Genomic DNA, 23058 nt, shown 5'->3' with positions numbered 1-23058 from the left:
CTTAATTAAATTTACTTATATTACATCAAACAATTTGCAGCATAAAAATCAAACAAAAACAGAGAAAAAAAAAACAACAAACAAATTGCAATCCCATACCGAAATAAAGTACAAAAAAGTATACTTTTATTGTACTTTTTTAGTATTAAATTTGTGCTTTTTAGAAAAAGGTCAGAAAAAGTATACTTTTTTTGTACTTGGCCAGACAGCCTCTGAAAGCTGATGTACTTTTTTTGTACTTTATTTGGACTTAGTTTTTCTCCACAGTACTTTTTTTGTACTTTATAGAACTTAGTTTTTTTCCACTGTACTTTTTTTGTACCTGATTTGGACTTAGTTTTTTCTCAATGTACTAAAAATGTACTTTTCTTGGACTTAAACTTTTTTGGCAAAATCAGAAAAATAAGGATGTACTTTTTATGTACCTAATTTGGACTTAGTTTTTTTTCTCATTGTGTTTAAATTAATTTTGAAATTTTATAACAATTTTTTTAACAAATTAGTTACTATTAGCAATTTGTTCATATTAAAATAATTATTAAATTATTCTTATGATTTAGGAAAGTTATATTCTAATATGAGCATTCAGAATTCAACTATGGTGTTCGCATAAGAGTATATATAATATATGGCTATTTAATTAGTATGCATTTGTTGCAAGGAAATGAGGGGGTGTTTTATACAGTATTTGTATTTCTGTTATACTATGTCCATTCTATGTTTAACAGAATTATGTCCCAAACTCATTATAATCATCAAGATTTAGTAAACCTGATGGAAATTACATCGTAAATCTGTATAGCAATAACTCTCTCTCTTTCTCTCTCTCTCTCTCTCTGGCTGTGGAAATTTTAAATTATTTAAAGGTAAAATTTCTGGAAAGGGAGTTATGTATATTAAAATGAACAAGTATTCTGTTTATATTTTACATCTCTCTCTCTCTCTCTCTCTCTCTCTCTGCAAACGATGTTTTTTTCAAATGACACAGGTGGTTGTACTCGGTGACCTTTGTTGTCTAGACGGTGCAGTGGAAACTTACACATAAATTCACAAGAAGTTTCTGGGAAAAACGAAATCACACGTGATAATTTTGACTAGGTGGTAAACAAATGGATTAAAACCGAGTATTGAGAAATACTGGTTAAATTAATAAGGGTAAAATATAGTTGATATATTTAGTTGATAATTAAGTGTCACCTACGTGTAGTTCTAATAAACGGAAATAGCAAGGGATGAATATAATTACAAAAGCCTCCAAGATGCACCATGCCTATCGTTTTATTATCACGAAGAACTTTCATCATGTTTACAGGTATAAACAATGCACGAAATATAAGTAGCATGTGCAAACGTCTATGCTGCCTGCATACAAGATATTTCGACATTGAGATTGAAGACTGTAAATTTTATTAGGATTTGTGCAGTTAACAAGGATTTCAAAATTTCTTGTGGCTTTACAAATTGAACTCGATAATTTATTGAAAACAAAAAACAAACAAACAAAATGGCGGCGACGATTATTACACAATATGGCGGTCGCAATTATGGTAGAGCTAGATATCGAATACTGCACAAAAACGGCTTCAAAATAAATTTAATGATTTTAAAAACATTATTAAGAGAATTTCTGATATTTTTATGAACTAATTCTGTATTTATTTATTTATTTTTTTAATCACGTGACTCTTTCAACGTCAACGATTGGTCAACAACGAAGCGCGGATTTTTACGGAGACGATTTGAAAATTGTTGTGATTGAAATGCTGAGACCAAAAATGGAGATTTTGAAGTCGGTAAGGCTATATTTATGTTTAAAATTTGGATAATGTTTGTAGGAAATGTATTTCACCACTATAGAAATGTATTTAATGAAGAATTTCTACATAGATTTTACATAATGTGGGCATTTGTGTTTTCGATTTCTGGTTTGTTTTGATCGGTATGACGATGTAAAATTACATTAGAATTAACTGAATGGAACATGCTTTTTCTAAGGCTCTGTGAAACATGAATCATTCAACTACTTGTCATATTTGATTCCTAAAATGTTTCAATATGATATTGATGCAATAAGATTATAATATAATCAGCACTGCTCAGTATTTGGAAACGTTCACTAGGCTACGCACATACATTTTTGTAGCCTAGCTATAAGTCTTGGCTGATTTAAAAAAACAATAAGTCTACTGAATTTTGTAAGATTTAAAGTTTGTAAAATAAATAAATGGATGTTTGTTAAAAGGCAGAATGTATATAGTGTGTGAGAGGTGGGGTTGAGATTGAAAAGGGGGGGGGGGGGGAAGTCAATACAAATAAATTAAATACTGGGGGATTAAACATGATAAACAAGCATTATAAGTATCAGCATTTACATGCATCTGATAAATTTTAAGTTGCACAACTTCAAAAGGGGATGGGAGTTGCTTCAATATTGAGGCACATGGATAATTTTTTTTATTATATATATGTTAATTTCAAGTTATATAACATGAAGAATTTAGGCAGTTTTTTTTTTAAGAAACTTAAGAATTTAATTTTAGAGTAATCTTAATCTTTCAACGTACATGTTCAAGTTATCTGATTTTTCTTCTATATAAATTTTCAGAAGTGCCTTTTTTTGTGTGACTTAAATGCAGAGCATCTGGGAAAATACCTCAACAATATAACTGTATCATATCACCTGTAAGTATATTAAAATTTAAATTTAAATGTAGTCTGACTTTGTTAAATAAAAAATTTAAAAATTATATCAAACCAGTAATAATATGAAACATGTACTATGTGAGTCTGCCATGTATTAGCTTATGAATTATACTTCTGCTTTTTGAGAACTGTGATGTTTAATTTAGAACTGAAAAAAAAATTGATTATTAAACTTTTTTGCAGAACCCCAGGAAAAGTGCTTAGACATGTTGAAGGGTGAAACCACATAGCATATTCAAATGAAGATCACAGAGAGAAAGATTGGTTGAATAGACTTAGGAGGGTAGGCGATCTGTGAGTGTGATCAATCAGTGACAAATCCATGTACAGGACAAGCCTGTAGGATGCAATTTCAGTTTGGGGGGTTGGGAACACCCCTACCTCGAGATTCCAACCATGTAGTGACTAGATGCAAAAGGATTAAAAACTGTTATCTATAAAATTATATATAATCTTGTTGATGATTTTATATTCCAATTTATTCTCTAATCATTTATGGAAGATTTATAGAACTGAAAATAATGAATGATTTAATGGAGATATTTCAAATGGTCAAAATTTCATGCTTTTGAATTACAATTCTGTAAGATTAAGAGATTTAATTTTTTTTTGGTATATCAGATCTTAATGCATTTTATTGTCCTTTTTAAACCATCAATCTAAAAGAAGTACTTTCTAAATACTTTTTCTGCATACATTTTTGTACCTTTTCGCACACGTTTTTGTACTTTTTCGCATACATTTTTGTACTTTTTTTCCGGAAGTATACTTTTCTTGTACTTTTTTAACACCTTTTTAGCATACATTTTTGTACTTTTCTAGAAGTATACTTTTTTTGTACTTTTCCTGTAAGAATACTTTTTATGTACTTTTTCTAGAAGTATACTTTTTTTGTACTTTTTCAAGAAGAATACTTTTTTTGTACTTTTTCTGGAAGAATACTTTTTTTGTACTTTTTCTAGAAGTATACTTTTTTTGTACTTTAATATTTTTAATAGTTTTAAGAAAGTACTTTTTTTGTACTTCCAATTATACTTTTTATGTACCTTGGTCAAATATAGAAATGTACCAAAAGTATACTTTTGTTATCCTTCTTCTGTGACTGAGAACACAAGTTCTCAAAAAGCACAAAAAAAGTATACTTTTTTTGACTCAATTTGGAACGACCAAATCTCTGGTTCCAAATTGAGTCGAAAAAAGTATACTTTTTTTGACCTTTTTTTGTACTTTTTTTCTGTACTTAATTTGTACTTAATTTCGGTATGGGAATCCCTTTTATTCATGCAGTTGCTTGATATGTTATTATTTAAGGGTATGAGCCAGTTGGCAAGCAGTGAAGATATTGAAACCATTCTAGAGAATTGTCCTCTTCTGACCTTGTCTATTGTGGTGAGTTGTAATATAACATAAATACTAGTTGTCTTCCGAATCGTAAACAAAATCAGGGTATATGGAAAGACATGTAGCCATGTGGGCTACTGAACCTAGCAATTCTTGGGCCCACATCAAAAATTATTTGCCCTTTAATTATTACACTTTTAACATATATGCATGACTTAGCAAAATTGGAAGTGGAACTCTTCTGTTTATGAAGATTGATATGGTAATTGAATTAAGGAATAACTGTCTTATTTTTCGATTTCATGATGTGATCAATTGATTGGCGTTCGTGATATTTGCATAAATGCCCAAGGCAAAAATTATCACGCAAGCCAATTGGTTGATCATTGTCATCGATTGATCAAGTGACAGTTGTTCCTTATATTTACATGATATTGAGTCCGCCAATCCACGTGCTAGAAACCCTGCTTCTGTCTCTATTTGTCCTGCCGTACATGTGATTTTTTTTAAATGCGCCTATCATTGAAACAGTACATTGATGGAGAAATAAAGTACATTAACTATTTGTAATTTTATCTCCAAAAAAGACATTGGAAATGTTAATATTACCAAATTAAATACATCTCAGACAAGTAACAATGGTACTTTTTGGTTTCTTGGGCCGTGGATGCCACGTGCGGACATAATCACTCAGATACTTTATGTATAAGTACGTCTTACTTGTAATTAAATCAAAGTACTCAGAAGTACAGAGAGCCGGGCTCATTTACAGAGTAGAATGGATTTCTTACATGAATCACGTTTATATTCTGATAAAAAAATTATTTTAAAACTATCAATATAAATGATAAGACACTGACAGTGAGTTTTTCAATCCTAATACCACGGTCCAATTTTGTCAGAATCATAATTAATCTGGTACTGCAGCTGAATGTAAACAAACAGGCCAGTCTGGTTCCCTCTCCTGCTTTACCTCGTAATTGTAGAGAATTCAGTTACACTGTTTATCAAAAATCCTTACGCTAATGAACTATGTTCTTTGACTTAGGAAGTTTTCAAAGTCATTACTACTAATGTTTGTTTTATATAGATAAAACTTCGTTTTATTTTTGTTGCTTTATTTAGCGTTTGTATTATCTCAAAAGCGGCTGAGAGTAAGAACTATATTTTTGCAGGTAACTTAGAAATGGCGACTATGGGGTTAACATCCTGCCTTGAACAGGATCACATAAGCCGGCAATTGCTCTTTGAGCAATAAGCCCAGCTAAAAACATTTTACTGGTTTCGAAATTTTCCAGGAATGCAATTAAAAACTTCCGGACAAAATTGAAAAACAAATATGTATTATTGAAAATTTTTTGATTGCCATGTGGGCAACTTGAATGCAATTTTAAGTTGTTCACATGTAACTTTAGTCGCAAATTGCGAGTGGGCGACTGTTAATTTTAAACCCTTCTTATCCTTGTATAAATCATATACACATGAGGTAGAATTTAAAAAATAGAATTGTCTCCATACTTGTACAAATCAGGGTAAAGTGAAGAATTACATGTATCCCTACACTTAGTTGGTACACTGATACTCAGAAGTAGGTGACCCCTATTTATATTCAGGTCACAAGGTCAAACTTCTCTCCATATAAGAACATTTTCTCCACTCAATATTTTATAAATCAATACCACAAGGGGGTGTATAAATGTATGTTAGTAAAATGTTTCTCATTAAATTTCATTTTAACATGTTACTGTTTAACCATCCATTTTGTTCTAGGTCCATACACAAGTCACGAAAAATCTGCTCATAAGACTCTATAAACAGCATCCCTGTCCTGGATTAGGATGTTTAAAGAAAATCACAGATTGGGTACAAAGGTGAGAACAAGATCAAAGTCAAAACAAGATGTGTTTGTGAAACACTATGCTCCCGGTGGCAACAACGTTAAAAAAACTATTTTTAGCATATAGGTCATAAGACACAAGGTCATTTATCTTAATATCATTTAAAAGAACTTTATTAGTGGAGTATGCATATGAAAAATGAAGTCTTTATCTCCTATGGTTCAAAAGTTATGGAGAAAGTTCAAAAAAGCTTTTTTTAGCATATAGGTCACAGTCAAGGTCACAAGGTCATTCACCTTGATGTCATTTGTATGAGCTTAATTAGTGAGGTATGCATACCAAATATGATGTCTCTATCTCCTATGGTTTGAAAGTTATGGCAAAAAGTTCAAAAAAGCTTTTTTTAACATGAAGGTCACAGTCAAGGTCACAAGGTCATCAGCCTTAGTGTCTTTTGAAAGAACTTTATTAGGCCAGATAAAATTAATCTTTTGATTCTCATCCTAATTTGATAAAAAATGTGGGTGCGGATTTTATTTTTTATTCTTTATAATTGTTAAATCATATATGGGAGGCGCATGCCAAACAAATTGAGATGGGGATACCAATAAATTGTGTATGCAAGACTTCTTATCGGACTTACCCCAAAATGGCAAATGCCTTTTAGTTTTATCAACAAAGCCTTCTGTTTCCTGTAAAATATCATAGATTTCTATTTTCCTGAAAAATTTAATCATTCTTGCGACCTAACATGTTCGACATTTAAATAGGTCATATTTGCAAAATCTATAAAATATTCTAATGAAATATTGTACTGAAAAACTTAGGCCTGAACAGTTTTAAGATTATAAAACATTTCCTTAGCACTTGACATTCTCTAAAGTCTGCCAATGATGTTTTATTTTTTTTTTTTTGAAAGCAAAATCACACACAGCTGGAGATCATTTAAACTTGACCAGGTGTCATTTTCCTCGTCTATTTTTACTTAAGTTCAAATCTCTCTCCAAAAACTTGCTAATGCCAGAGATGGTATCTAGATGTGTTTATGCTATATTTTTCTTCTCTGCCTTCTCCAAACTGACAAATTCTCTTTTCCTTATATATTTAAACTGCTTTTATTACCGATGTATAATATACACTTATAAGAATACTATCCACCCCCCTTTCTATATATTAACACAACACAACATAGGTGTGAGCCAGACAAGCTTAGAATAAAAAAAAAAAATAGTGCTCCGTACACTGAGAAAGACTGGCTTAGAATGACCTTAACTTTACGCCACTGACACTTTATACTGGCCTTCCTATGGCCCGCCTTGTATTACTACGCATAGCTATTCAAACACGTAGCTATCATACAACGTTTTCCCGCTATTCTCCGAAACGCGGGAAAACTCTATTCTCTCCGTTCCTCACTTTTGCTATAAATAGTAACATGCAACTTTTAATACAGACAGGAGATAACTTAAACTTTTATCCAAATTTTTGCTGAATAAAAGTACATGAAAATACTTCTTTCAACACCCAAAAATCAAAATAAAAAAACACTGGGGCGGGACACTTTGGGAAGGGTGGGCGGGGATGAGAATCTAGTGATTAATTTTATCTGGCCTTAGTGGAGTAGGCATACCAAATATGCAGTCTCTATCTCTCAAGGTTCAAAAGTTATGGCGAAGGTTAAAGTTGACGACAGACAGACAGACAGACATACAGACAGGACAAAAACAATATACGCCTCAGATCTATCAATCCAGGTGCATAATTAACACAATTAAAAAAAGCTTCTATAACTGTATATTCAATTACTGTAGCCCTAGTTTTATTACAAGTAATTGGTACTCGAAGTGTGTGGTCAGAGATCTTTAGGACCTGAGTGAAATAAGTTCATTTTTAGGTCACCTTAGTCACCTTGCTTGAGCAATATACATAGACACTTGATTTTAAGCTCACCTCAATGAAGTGGGGGAGCTTATGTAATACCCTCGGTGTCGGTCTTGTCGGTCTTGGCGTCGGCCTCGGCGTCCCAGGTTAAGGTTAAGGTTAAGTTTTTTGGAGCAGTTTTCTTTTTAAGTACTTCTATGTCCTGTACTCACCCCACTTGAACAAACTTTTACATTTAAATTTTTAGCTCTACTGGTCAGAGACCAGAAGAGCTTATGCGATAGTAATGCGTCCGGCGTCCGTCCGTCCGTCCGTCTGTCTGTCTGTCTGTCTGTCTGTAAACAATTTTTCAAAATGCTACTCCTCATACAGTTTTGGTCTGATTTCAAAATAACTTGGCACACAAGTAGACTACACTAAGATACATAATTCTGTGTATCGATTTTTGATTTTGATGAACGGTGTTGCCGTGGTTACTAAAAATAGAAATTTCTGTGAAATACTTTCAAAATGCTACTCCTCCTACAGTTTTGGTCTGATTTCAATATAACTTAGCACACAAGTAGACTACACTAAGATACATAATTCTGTGTATCGATTTTTGATTTCGATGAACGGTGTTGCCGTGGTTACTAAAAATAGAAATTTCTGTGAAATACTTTCAAAATGCTACTCCTCCTACAGTTTTGGTCTGATTTCAATATAACTTAGCACACAAGTAGACTACACTAAGATACATAATTCTGTTTATCGATTTTTGATTTTGATGAACGGTGTTGCCATGGTTACTAAAAATAGAAATTTCTGTGACATACTTTCAAAATGTTACTCCTCCTACAGTTTTGGTCTGATTTTAATATAACTGAGCACACAAGTAGACTACACTAAGATACATAATTCTGTGTATCGATTTTTGATTTCGATGAACGGTGTTGCCTTGGTTACTAAAAATAGAAATTTCTGTGAAATACTTTCAAAATGCTATTTCATATACAGTTTTGGTCTGATTTCATTATAAGTTGGAACACAATTAGACTACACTAAGGTGCTTTACATCGATTTTTGATTTCAATGAACTATTTTGCCGTGGTTACTAAAAATAGAAATTTCTGTGAAATACTTTCAAAATGCTACTCCTCCTACAGTTTTGGTCTGATTTTAATATAACTTAGCACACAAGTAGACTACACTAAGATACATAATTCTATGCATCAATTTTTGATTTCGATGAACGGTGTTGCCGTGGTTACTAAAAATAGAAATATCTCTGAAATGCATTCAAAATGCTACACCTCCTACAGTTTTGGTCTGATTTCAATACAACATGGCACACGAGTAAACTACACTAAGATACACAATTCTGTGTATTGATTTTTGATATCGAGGAAGGATGTTGCCATGGTTACTAAAATTGAAAATACTCTAAAAGTTTATTAATAGCTACACCTACTGCTGTTGTCTTATTGCAGTATCTTGCCACAAAAAGAGCTCAATCAAGCATCATTATTCTATTTATTGCTGTTGTAAAGTTTTAAGTCCCAAATGCTACTTTTCTCTTCCTTTGTTATAAGTACAAACCAGTAGAGCTTCAGTCTCGACAGAGACTTCTGGTTCAATACTGAACTGATTTTTGCTTTTAGTTTTACAGAGCCAGAGCTCAGGTGAGCGATGTGGCCCCTGGGTCTCTTGTTTTTCTTTGGGCTCGGGTCGAAAACATAAGAAAGCTCAGCAAGCCTCGCCCTCTATCACATTTTCTTTCCGTCGCCCAAATATCGCTTATATTTCAAGACAGTAACCATGTATTTTATATGTCTGGTGTCCGTCTGTTTAGCTGTCTGTTTCTCTGTCTGTCTGACTTTTCACATTTTCCACTTCTTAAGAATCGCTGGGCCAATTTCAACCAAACTTGCCACAAAGCATCCTTGGGTGAAGGGGATTCAAGTTTGTTCAAATGAAGGGCCACACCCTCATTCAAAGGGAGATAATACTTGATATCGCGGAACTCTTTCGTGATGGAGGTAGAAAACGTCTGTTGGGTGGGGGCAAATGTGCTATTTAATACAATGCAAGATCAATCATTGTAGCATTTATAAGGACAGGTAAGTAAAAAATCCTGATGGAATACCTTGCTAAACAATCGCTGAACCAGATAATTAAATTTTTCAGAGGAGCCAATCCTAAATTGTTACATTTTTAATGATATTTTTAATTAAGCGGACTCTTCTCGTTAAATTTCCATTGAAAATCGTCACATTTTAAAGCAGATAAAATATTCTAAACTTTCCTTATTTGACAATCTACTATTTGGAGTTCAATATCTGGCAAAACATTGTGATTTCGGCATTAAATTGTTGAAATCAGTCGATTTTTACTACAGAGTGTACTGTAAATAATGTCATGTGCCCCAGAAATTTAGACCTTTCTCGACTCCCCCGCAAAAGAGCGGTAGTAAGTTAGATAACTGCGAGGTACTTATTGGTAGTCATAATATTACGTATTGAGAATTAATGAAAATTTGGTGGCATGTTTAAAAAATCTTCTTATCAAGAACCACTGGGCCAGAAAAGATGAAACTTATGGGGAAACATATTCAGGTAGTGTAGATTCAAGTTTGTTCAAATCATGAACAATGATGGCGGACCAAAGTTTAACATAGAATTATATAGGAAAATTCTTTAAAAATCAATAGCAAAGCCATGGTAATTGATCATTTAAGCATTGAATTCATATTTTGGGATGTCTTCGGTCCTATAATACACCTCGCCGTGCCCACAAATTGAATACAGTCAAACCTGTTTTAAGAGGCCACTCGTGGGAGAATGACAAATTGGCCACATAAGACAGGTGGCCACTTATTCCAGGTTTCAAACCAATGAATAAAAAAAATTGCGATCACAGTTGTGTATTTATTTTCACATGTATCCAAATCCAATTTCAACACATTTAAAAACTTAGGAAATTTTAAGTCAAATTAAATCCATTTTCTTACATTTTATTTTACATGAATTTCTGTGAGAAATCTGTTATTGTTTTTTTTGTGTGTTGGTAATTTAATTTTGCAGCCACAAGAAAATCATGAAATGTTCTAACAACTTATTAGCGTTTCCCGGATGCATTGTAAAGCTTTTTAGTTTTTCTAGATATATATTTATTTATATAACATAAAAGACTGTTCGCTATGACTTGATAACCTCAGGCAAAATTAATTGTAATTGAGTTCATGAAATTATTCAACAACTTACTTTCGTATATTAAGAACACCAAAAAACATCTGTTAACAATAAATCATTTAATCATATTAATTAAATCATTAAATCCTGACAGAATTCAAATTACACCTGCAATTATTGGTCATTAACTCATTATCAGCTGTTCGTGTTTGGCTTCGTATGAGGATACGAGGTCACGTGTCAGACGGAAGTCACATGTGACAAAACGGACAAAATGGCCGCTGAAAACAGGCATGTTGAGCGCACGGGACCTAAAAACACTGGCCACTGGCCGCGTTAGACAGGTGGCCGCTTAAATGAGTTAAAATATAGTGAAAAATTGAACGGGCGGGATTGAAACTGGCCGCTCATGGGGAGTGGCCGCTGATTCAGGGTGGCCGTAACAGCAGGTGCGACTGTACCGCGCGTTAGTGCAGTATGATGATTTTCGGCCAGCCAGGTGTGTTATAGGACCGAAGACATCCCAAACTATGAATTTAATGCTTATATTTACATTCTCAATTTTTTCCTCTTCATAATTGTTTATTTCGGTAATCTTTAATGTGAATTTAGCGACCTTCAAAACTGGTGTGCTTTATAGACGTAAGAGCCGTTTGTGACGTTGCAAAGATAAATAACGCAAACGAACATTGCGAGGAAAAAAGTGACAAATTAATTTTAAACTCACATTTGTTATATTTTTACGTTAATTTAACAGGGTAATTTTTTTTTTATAAAATTATGTCAAAACAATGTACATTTTGGTGTTCCTAGAGTATTGGAAATGCATATAGTTCCTACTGTGTATTCAAATGCACGGTGACAAGGTTTCGCATGTGTTATAGAGATTTGAACGTCATGGATTTCTAATGGAATTTATAAAGAAAACAAGATGTGTTTGTGAAACACTATGCGCCCGGCAGCAACAAATTTGAAAAAAAATATGTTTAGCATAAAGGTCACAATGAAGGTCACAAGGTCATTGATCATGGTGTCATTTGAAAGAACTTAATTAGTGGAGTATGCATACCAAATATGAAGTCTCTATCTCTCATGGTATAAAAGTTATGGTGAAGGTTCAAAAAATCTATTTTAGTATATACATGTATGTCACAGTCAAGGTCACCAGGTCATTGACCTTGGTGTCATGTGAAAGGGCTTCAATGGTGAAGTACGCATGCCAAATATTAGGTCTCTATCTTTCTTCGTTCAAAAGTTATGGCGAAGGTTATAGTTTGCCGTCAAAAAAGCTATATTTAGCGTATAGGCCACAGTCAAGGTCACAAGGTCATTGACCATGGTGCCATTTGAAAGAGCTTCAGTAGTGGAGTAGGCATACCAAATATGAAGTCTCTATCATTCATGGTTCAAAAGTTATTGCAAAGGTTAAAGTGTCCCAAAAAAAACTCTATTTTTAGCATATAGGTTACAGTCAAGGTCACAAGGTCATTGACCTTGGTGTCATTTGAAAGAGCTTCATTAGTGGAGTAGGCATACCAAATATGAAGTTTCTATCTTTCATGGTTCAAAAGTTATGGCCAAGGTTAAAGTTTGCAGACAAACAGACAGACAGACAGACAGGACAAAAACAATATACGCCTCGGATCTTTCGATCCGGGCGCATAATTACACTGAATGTAAATATATTCATATGGGAGCATCCGTAGGTAGTGTAGATTCAAGTTTGTTCAAATACCCCCCTGGGGTAGGGCGGGGACAAAATGGCCGACCAAAGTTTTAAATAGAAATATATGGGAAAATTCTTTGAAAATGTTCTTCTCAAGATTAGCAAAGATGTAATTCATCATATTTATATGGAAGCATCCTCAGGTAGTGTAGATTTGAGTTTGTTCAAATCATGACCCCTGGGGGCAGGGCGGAGCCAAAATGCTGACCAAAGTTTTACAAAGAAATATATGGGAAAATTCTTTAAAAATCTTCTTCTCAAGAATGACAAAGTCATAATTCATCATATTTATGTGGAAGCATCCTCAGGTAGTGTAGATTTAAGTTTGTTCAAATCATGACCCCTCCCTGGGGGTAGGGCGGGGACAAAATGGCCGACCAAAGTTTTACATTGAAATACATAGGAAAATTATTTAAAAGTTTTGTTCTCAAGAATGACAGAGCCATAATTCATCATATTTATATGGAAGCATCCTCCGGTAGTGTAGATTCAAGTTTGTTCAAATCATGACCCCCTGGGGTAGGGCGAGGACAAAATGGCTGACCAAAGTTTTAAATAGAAATATATGGGAAAATTCTTTAAAAATTGTCTTCTCAAGAATAGCAAAGCCACAATTCATCATATTCACATGGAAGCATCCTCAGGTAGTGTAGATTCAAGTTTGTTCAAATCATGACCCCCGGGGGTAGTGCAGGTCCACAGGAATGGCCAACCAAAGTTTTACTTAGAAATATATGGGAAAATTCTTTAAAAATCATCTTCTCAAGAATAGCAAAGCCACAATTCATCATATTCATATGGAAGCATCCTCAGATAGTGTAGATTCAAGTTTGTTCAAATCATGACCCCCAGGGGTAGTGCAGGTCCACAGGAATGGCCGACCAAAGTTTTACATAGAAATATATAGGAAAATTCTTTAAAATATCATCTTCTCAAGAATAGAAAAGCCATGATTAGTCATGGGACTACTTTTGGTTTTAAACTTTTCAATAATAAACCAATTTCTACTTTTTCCTAGCCCCCGGGCTCAGGTGAGCGATGTGGCCCATGGGCCTCTTGTATATATTACAATCTGTTTAAATAAATATGAAAATTAGGATTAGCTATGTTGAATATTTTACTATTGAAATCTAAAACCTATATCTTATTGATGGAACAGCCTGGATCTACTCAAGATAACTATACAGTGGTTTGCTTGGTTCTTACTGATTTTAATGATTAACAACCATTCAAAGTATACAGGAAAAAAAATTGTTTCAAAGTCTCCCCCCCCCCCAAAAATAAACAGTTAAGGTGTAATTTGTCATGTTCTCGGGCATTGTAGATTTACACCCAGGGGTAGGGTTGGGCAACAATAAGTTTTTAAAATACTGTAGATCACTAAATTTTCGTGACACCTTATTTTAGCGAGATAGTCATTGTCTCTTGATTAGCGAGACAAAATTTTCACGAATTGTGGTTATTGTTTTATATAATCTTAATGAATGCTATTATACGCGAGAATTAAATTTTTGCGAGCACTCTGTCTCACATGATTACGCGAAAATAAAGTTCTCGCGAATAAAAAGTGATTTACAGTATTACCAAGGAACATATAGGCAAAATAATCTGAATAACAGAAGGGCCAGAGTCTTTCAGGTGAGTGTTATGGCCCATAGGCCTCTTGGTTAAAAAAATTTGCATTGTCACCGAGACAAAACAAATCCTTTAAAACATTTTTATGTCCCGCCATGAATATGGGCGGTGCATCTAGTGTTTGTTATGTCCGTCTTCCGTCCTGTCCTTCCGTCACACTTTGTGTTTAGCTCTGTTGAAAGCTAAGTTTCAAAGAGACTATCCAAGATATTATATGCTGATAGATATTGATGAGAGCTATGCAACTGCATCAACATTTTTTGACCTTGATATTTCCTTTGACCTTGACCTCACTTTTCTTAAATTAGTGTTTAGCTTAGTTTTAAACATACCATTCAAGATGGTGTTATCAAACTTCACATGTTGATACAAACTTGCACAGATGATGCATCTAGGGATGAACACTACCAGACTTGCTTCGGATGCTGGATCTGACCTACATTTTCCAGATGAGTGACCAGGTTAATGTTTTTGGAGCAGATCCATTCCTAAGGAACTATAAGCCCTACTTGGACCAAACTTGCATGGATGATGCGTCTAAGGATGGACACTACCAGACTTGCTTTGGATGCTGGATCTGACCTATATTTTCATTCCCAAGTAACTATAAGCCCTACCTGAACCAAACTTGCATGGATGATGCATCTAGGGATGGACTCTACCAGACTTGCTTCGGATGCTGGATCTGACCAAGATTTTCATTCCCAAGTCACTATAAGCCCTGTCTGTACCAAACTTGTATGGATGATGCATCTAGGGATGGACCCTACCAGACTTGCTTTGGATGCTGGATCTGACCTATATTTTCATTCCCAAGTAACTATAAGCCCTACCTGAACCAAACTTGCATGGATGATGCATCTAGGGATGGACACTACCAGACTTGCTTCGGATGCTGGATTTGACCTATATTTTTCGAACAAGAGACCAGGTTAAAGTTTTGGGAACAGATCAATCCCAATGAATTTGAAGTTCTTGATATCTACAGTATTAACAAAGTTATGAATACAGCCTACTCCGGATATATTGAAATTCAGGGGACCATGAAATCATTTCAATATATCCGTAATCCAATATAAGCGAAATCGCGAAGCCGCCATTTTGAAAAGTTCAACCCCGATCTTAAATGAAGAACAAATCTGAACGAATTAATTTGGTCAACTGAACAAATTAAGAAAAAATTAAGAATTTGGTAAATCTATAACGGTGAAAAGATTACATGTAATATTAGACTTTGATAAAATTATTTCTTTTTGTTGCATTGAAAAGAAAATCTTCAACCTCATTATAAAATTCCCCGATCGCATTCTTTTAATTGTGTTTTGGAGAAAAATCACCAGACTCAAACAGCTGAAAGCTGCTTGTATATCATCGTGAGTGTACTCAAGTTAATCCCAAAATTCTTAGCTTTTTGAATTTAGGCTTATCAATAGTCATAACTAGTTCATATTTAGATTCAAAGTTTAGGTTTTTCTTTTTCTGTGGGGTTCCTTTATTATGCTTTGCCTCAATATGTCCATATACCTGAAAACAAAGAATTTAACAGTGAATAATTTTAATTATACTGTTTTACCCTTGTTTGTCTGTCTGTGTGTCCGTCCATAACAAATTTTCGTCACAGTTTTCTCAGCAACTATTCATCGTAGATGCTTGAAATTTTAACACAATCTTCTCTGAGGCATGCCATATGGTGGGTTACATTTTTGCTTAAATCCGATGTCAATTTCCTGTTTGTCTGTGAATCTGTCTGTTTCATACTTAACAAATTTTCGTCGCAGTTTTCTCAGCAACTACTCATCTGCAGATGCTTGAAATTTTAACACAATCTTCTCTGAGGCATGCCATATGGTGGGATACATTTTTGATCAAATCCCATGTCAACTTCCTGTTTGTCTGTGCATCTGTCCGTTTCGTACATAACAAATCTTCGTAGCAATTTTCTCATTAGCTATTCATAGCAGATGCTTGAAATTTAATTACACTCTTTGTTGAGGCATGCCATATGGTGGGATTAATTTTCATATGAATCTGATGTTAACTTCATATTTTTCTATGCATCTGCCTGTAATTGAACTTGTGTATATTAATGTGATAGTGCTTATTTACATCAGAGCGGGGGTATTACTAGTGAGCATTGGCTCACAGATTTCTTGTTTGTAAAAGCAGTATTAAAAACACATAAGGTAAAAACTTATTAATTCACACTTTTGTATGTCAGTTGGTCAGTAAGGCTTAATTATTGTCACCAACCGTAACGACAGCCGCCAGGGAGAACTTCAATATAACCATTATGAAAACAACTCATTATAACCTTTGGGGACTGATCAGTGGCTTCAATATAAGCGATCATATTTCAATATAGCCAATTTCGATATAACCGTTATTTTAATGCAAAGAATATGAGAGGCTAAAACGGGGGATTTATTTTTATTTCAAAATAAGCAGAATTTTGAAATACTGTAAACCAACTTTTATTTGCGACGACTTTATTTCGCGATTTACCAGGGATAGACTAGTTCCCGATGATTTTGATTGATGAGATATATGCAACTGCATCAACATTTTTGACCTTGACCTTTGCTTTAACATTGACCTCACTTTTCCTAAATTAGTGTCAAACGTAATAAGCTGATAGATATTGAGGTAAGCACATTTCAATAGTATCATCATTTTTTACCTTGACCTTTCATTTGACCTAGACCTCACTTATATCCATTTTTGTTTAAGTCAGTTTTAAAGAAACCATTTATAATTACATTTTCAACTTCATTTGCTGATACTTACTGATGAGAGCTTTTCAACTGAATCAACAGTTTTTGACCTTGGTATTTTCATTGACCTTGACCTCACTTTAATGAAATGTGTCAAACTTCATATGCTGATACTGTGATACATACTAATGTAAGCAATTCAGCTGCATCACAATTCAAGATGTTCTGATCAAATTTTATACACACAAATTTTCATGTTGCTTTACTAATATATCCTCAGCGGGGCATTCATGTCCTATGGACATATTTCTAGTTATTTTAGATTTTTTTTTATACACAATATAGAATTGTTCACAATGTAAGAAAGGGATTTTAAAATTTTACCGTTAGGCCAGGTAAAATTAATCTTTAGATTCTCATCCTAATTTGCTAAAAAATTGGGGCGGGTGGGCGGATTTTATTTTTTATTTTTTATAATTGTTAATTTATATATAGGCCTAAGTATCAACAAAACAATGGACGCCACGTACACATTTTTTTTTCATTACCTTAATGTAAATATGAATAGATTTAATTCTTTTCATATTCTTTTAAATATTTAAAGACAATTTTTGCTTTAAAAATTAAATATTTATTGTTAATTAACAAGTTATCAAGTACACATTATACGGCACACCCTGAACAAAATGAGGTAGGTATGCGTGACTTTTTATTTTGCAAAATCTATATAAATGTTCTAATAATTATTCTACTGAAAAATCTAGGCCTTCTCATAAGTCTGTCTACGATGTTGTAGATTTTGTTTATTTCAAAGCAAAGTCACACAGCTGGAGATCGTTATATATAACTTGACCAGGTGTCATTTTACTCGTCTATTTTTACTTAGTTACAATCTCTCTACATACTCGCTCCTGCCAGTGATGGTATCTATATGTGTTTATGCTATTTTTTCTTCTCTGCCTTCTCTATACTGACAAATTATCTTTTCCTTACACATTTAAACTTCTTTTATTGCCGATTTTTCTCCATTCTTCACATGGCGTTTTTGCTATTAATAGCGACACGCGACTTTTAATACAGACGGGAGATAACTCTTAAACTTTGAACCAAATTCTTACTGAATAAAAATACATGAAAATACCCAAAAATCAAAATAAAAAACATCGGGGCGGGACATTTTGAGAGGGGCGGGCGGGGATGAGAATCTAAAGATTAATTTTATATGGCCTTACTGGGGACAGAAATACGGTGTATCATATATCATATACTTATAATAATACTTTTGCTCAGATCTTGGTACTTTAGAAATACTTCTTTAAGGACATTATGACACAGATATTTTGAACTCTTTGAACTTGTAATCTGTTCCTTTATCAGCTGCCGGAAGAGACCCGACACATTTCTACCAGGTGTTAATGTTACAGATCTGCGTAGGTGTGCTGCTATTCTTTCCCTCGTCCACGTGAGGTAAGAACTCAATTTTTATAACATATTGAGGCTCACAAGCATATAAAAATTATTTTCATACAGTGTGACCCCCCTAAATTTACAAGAAATATGTTTATAAAGCTTAAATTCTTCTCAGGAACAATAGGACCTGAACAGAGATATTCATTTACAAGCATCTCCAGGTACTAGTATTGAAGGTTCCAAAGTTCAGTGTTCAAATCATGCTCCCAGGGGGAAGGAAAGGTCTTCAAAAGGGAATCAATATTTTACATAGACATTTACAGGGGAAAAATCTCAAGGAAATCCCAGGAAATTTAGATTCTTAAGTCTCTCATTCTGATTTTGGTATCCCTGAGAATACTGCAGAATTCATTTATATAATGCACACTTCTAGATTTTCTTTTAGAGCCTTTTTCCGCAACTTCAAATAAAATGCTAAATGTCTTGGACATGTTTGCATAGATAAGAACATTGATGAATGCAGTAAATCAAGTCTATGCCAACATAGCCAGAAATCAATTTCTGCCAAATATTGTACATACCAAATATCGTACATTTACATTATTAATTAAATACGGTGGATTTTGCCTTATTTACTTAGAGACAACATTTGTTTAGGTGAGCTCTGTTATCTGTGATCACCTAGTATGTTTTTAGGTCACCTGAGTAAAACTCAGGTGACCTATTGCTATCCGTTTTCATCCGTCGTCGTGTGCCGTGCATTGTGTGTTAACATTTGAACATTTTCAGCTTCTTCTCTGAAACCACCGAACCAATTTCAACCAAATTTGGTATACAGCATCTATGGGTGAAGGGGAACAAAAATTGTGAATTTGTGGTCCCCGCCCCCTGGGGGCCTGAGGGGTGGGGCCAAAACCACTAAAATTATTGCAATCTTTAAAAATCTTCTTCTTTACTCCTGGACATCAAGCAGGCAAACTGTTGGCATGAATGTAATGAGCATTGAGTCCTCTATCAAAATTCTGAAATTCATGGCCCCAGGATCAGGGGTTCAAGTGCTAGGGTGGGGCTATATAGATTATATAGTGAAAATCCATTAATTCTTTGAAAATCTGCTCCTGGGTATTAAATAAACTGACCAAGCACATAGTTATGATGAGTAAGAGTGCCTCTTCCAAAATTTTGAAATTCATGGCCCCAGGGTCAGGGGTTCTGGTGTTCGGGCGGGGTTCTATTGATCATATAGTGAAAATGCATTAATTCTTTGAAAATCTTCTTCTCTGCTCCTGAGTATTAAATAAACTTAGTACATAGTTATGATAAGCAAGAGTGCCTCCTCCAATATTGTGAATTTTATGGCCCCAGGGTTATGGGTTCTGGTGTTAGGACGGGGCTCTATTGATTATATAGTGAAAATATATTAATTCTTTGAAAATCTTTCCTTTGCTCCTGGGTTTTATGCCAATGATCCAAGTATATATATTTATGATGAAGAAAGGTGCCTCTAGCAAAATGGTTATTTTTTATGCCCCCCCCCCCCCTCCTTGGGTCAGGGGTGAGGGGGAGGGTACAAAGTCTGAAAATAAATTAATGCTTTGAAATCTGCTCTTTGCTATTAATCAACCATTTTATGATAAAATTTGCAAAATTTTGAAATACAGTAAAACTCGGTTATTGCGAAGTCCTGGGGACCTGTGAATTTAATTCGCTATATCCGTAATTCGTTATATCCGTATAACGATTTCGTATAAATGTACATAGCGAATTTACAATATGCATGTTTTCCTTCAAGTATTACAACCGAATATGGTATGGAAGCAATACCTTGGCTTACTGAGGTTTCATTATGAATTATATTTCATTTGAAAAACTTACTAAAAATAAAGTCAGCTCAATATATCTTACTTTCGAGATTTTTGAAAATTCGTTATAAAAGATATATATTTTATTATTTTTAACCTCTTCGGGACTCAAAATCAGTTCGCTATATCCGTAAATTCGCTATATCAGAGTTCGCTATAACCGTAAAATTTTACAAAGAATTGTAAAGAATTTTGCCGGGGACCCCGAGAAACTTCGCTATATCCGTGAATTCACTATATCCGTGTTCGTACTAAACGAGTTTTACTGTATGTGGTCCCAGGATCAGTGGTTCCTTTGGGATGAGGTGCACAACTGGTTATAAAGTGGAAGTGCATTTTCTCTTAATGTTACTCTGATCTACCTCTGGGTATTAAGTAAATAGAGAAGGCATGCTAAGTCTAAAACACGAACCAAATTTAATTGTTTGAAAGTTGTTGCACAATACTCAGGTGACCTATAAGGCCCGTGGGCCTCTTGTTTAATGTAGAAAACATTGCATGTCCATAGAAAGATTTTCACAGAAAGATTTCCAATGCCCAGAAATTGTGTAATGAATTAAGGTCTTTGGTGAGTTCAAGGTCACATTTACAAAATTTGAAGGAGAATTTTTTTTTAGGTCACCTGAGTAACTCAGGTGACCTATTGCTATCAGCTTTTGTCCGTCGTCATCCGTCGTGTGTTAACATTTGAACATTTTCAGCTTCTTCTCTGAAACCACCTTCTTCTTTTAACTCCTAGACATCAAGCAGGCAAACTGTTGGCATGAATGTAATGAGCTTTGAGTCCTCTACCAAAATTGTAAAATTCATGGCCCCAGGGTCAGGGGTTTTAGTACTAGGACGGGCTATATAGATGATATAGTGAAAATGCATTATTTCTTTGAAAATCTTCTTCTCTGCTCCTGGGTATTAAATAAACTATGTAAGTACATAGTTATAATGAGCAAGAGTGCCTCTTCCAAAATTGTGAAATTTATGGCTCCAGGGTCAGGGGTTCTGGTGTTAGGGCGGGGCTCTTTTGATTATTACCGGCCGCCAGGAGGCGGTCGGTTATATGATATGAAAGTTTTAAGTCGCCGTGCGTTTCTGCGGAGTTAGAGCAATTTGAATAAAAAATATCTAACATTCATGTAATAGAATATTAAGAAAGAGTGTCTAAATATTAAATAATAACGCATAATAATCATAAAATTAAAATTTTATGAATAATGGGTTAAATGTTTCATCCAATCCTGATTGACAAACTCCGACGTAACTGAAGTGCGGAAAAATAAGCACACATGTTGGGCATAGTCTAAAGCAAGGACCGCATCATATGCATGTCTAAACAAATTTTACTTTCTCTACTTCAACAGGATTTGTTGTATATATAATTTGAAATGACGTGTAAATATAAATACATGTATACAATGTACTTTTAAAACGGAAAATTTTCAAAAATATGATTTAATCTTAATTTATCATCAGACAGAATATTAGGAGATTTTTCTCCAACAGACAAGGATAAAGCGCGTTTTACAACATGCCAAGCCTTTTCCCGCCACATCTCACACCAAAACAAGATAGAGAAGAAATGAAGTGGCGGATTTAGAGGGAGTTGGGGGTTTCAACATCCTTTGAGCGAGCGAGGGGCTCCACATAGTTGTTACGTTTTATTTAATGTTAAACTATCTCTAGTTAGATAAGTTTAAACGTTAGTTTTAATGGTTAAGTGTTAAAAATAGTTGAACATCAAACTTCCGCCAGAGTTCGTTTATAGTACTTACCAATTAAACTTACTGAGTGCGGGGACGCAGAGGACTATGAGTAATTTGCTTAAATATATTGTACATGTAGCAATGTACATGTATTATGTACTGAAGAAAGTCCTGGGATGTCGCATTCAAATGTTTAATGTCACAGGGATATATATTAATTAACAGATAAATATAAGAATTCAGTTTCTAATTTATTATATGAAAGAATTAATTAATTGGTTTGCGGCCGATTTTTGACGCTTGCGTCAATGTGTTTCTTGTATAGTGAAAATACATGAATTCTTTGAAAATCTTCTCTGCTTCTGGGTATTAAATAAACTAAATAAGCACATACAGGTAACTCTTGAATGGCTCGATCTTCGATCTCTCGAAGTTCTTGATCTCTTGAAGTGCATATCTGGTCCCAAATTTTTCCCCTATGTAAGTAAATAGTTATGTTGATCAAGAGTGCCTCTTTCAAAATTGTGAATTTTATGGCCAGGGTCAGGGGTTCTGGTGTTAGGGCGGGGCTCTGTTGGTTATATAGCGAAAATGCATTTATTCTTTGAAAATCTTCTCTACTTCTGGGTATTAAATAAACTATGTAAGTAAATAGTTATGATGAGGAAGATTGCCTCTTCCAAAATTTTGAATTTTGTGGCCCCAGGATCAGGGGTTCTGGTGTTAGGATGGGGCTCTATTGATCATATAGTGAAAATGCATTAATTCTTTGAAAATCTTCTTCTCTGTGTCTGGGTATTAAATAAAGTATGTAAGTAAATTGTTATGTTGATCAAGAGTGCCTCTTCCAAAATTGTGAATTTTATGGCCCCAGCGTCAGGGGTTCTGGTGTTAGGGCAGGGCTCTATTGATTATATAGTGAAAATGCATTAATTCTTTGAAAATCTTCTTCTCTGTGTCTGGGTATTAAATAAACTATGTAAGTAAATAGTTATGTTGATCAAGAGTGCCTCTTCCAAAATTGTGAATTTTATGGCCCCAGGGTCAGGGGTTCTGGTGTTAGAGCGGGGCTCTATTGATTATA

At 34.2% G+C, this 23058-nt stretch overlaps 1 protein-coding gene across 1 annotated transcript in view; it reads left to right on the top strand.

Annotated features, from left to right (window-relative positions):
* The window catches only part of LOC134230319 (Fanconi anemia group A protein-like), a 146177-nt gene that overhangs the window by 85262 nt on the left and 37857 nt on the right, over positions 1-23058 (top strand). The window contains exons 30-32 of the mRNA XM_062712088.1: positions 4015-4092; positions 5815-5915; positions 18383-18472. Of these exons, the coding sequence (XP_062568072.1) occupies positions 4015-4092; positions 5815-5915; positions 18383-18472 (269 nt within the window). The remainder of the gene's footprint in view (positions 1-4014; positions 4093-5814; positions 5916-18382; positions 18473-23058) is intronic.

This window comes from Saccostrea cucullata, unplaced genomic scaffold, assembly GCF_032062105.1.
Source record: "Saccostrea cucullata isolate Sc308-1 unplaced genomic scaffold, CSIRO_AGI_Scuc_v1 ctg2080, whole genome shotgun sequence".
Taxonomy (NCBI): domain Eukaryota; kingdom Metazoa; phylum Mollusca; class Bivalvia; order Ostreida; family Ostreidae; genus Saccostrea; species Saccostrea cuccullata.
The sequence above is the reverse complement of the archived record's forward strand: the minus strand, read 5'-3'. Positions and strand labels throughout refer to the sequence as shown.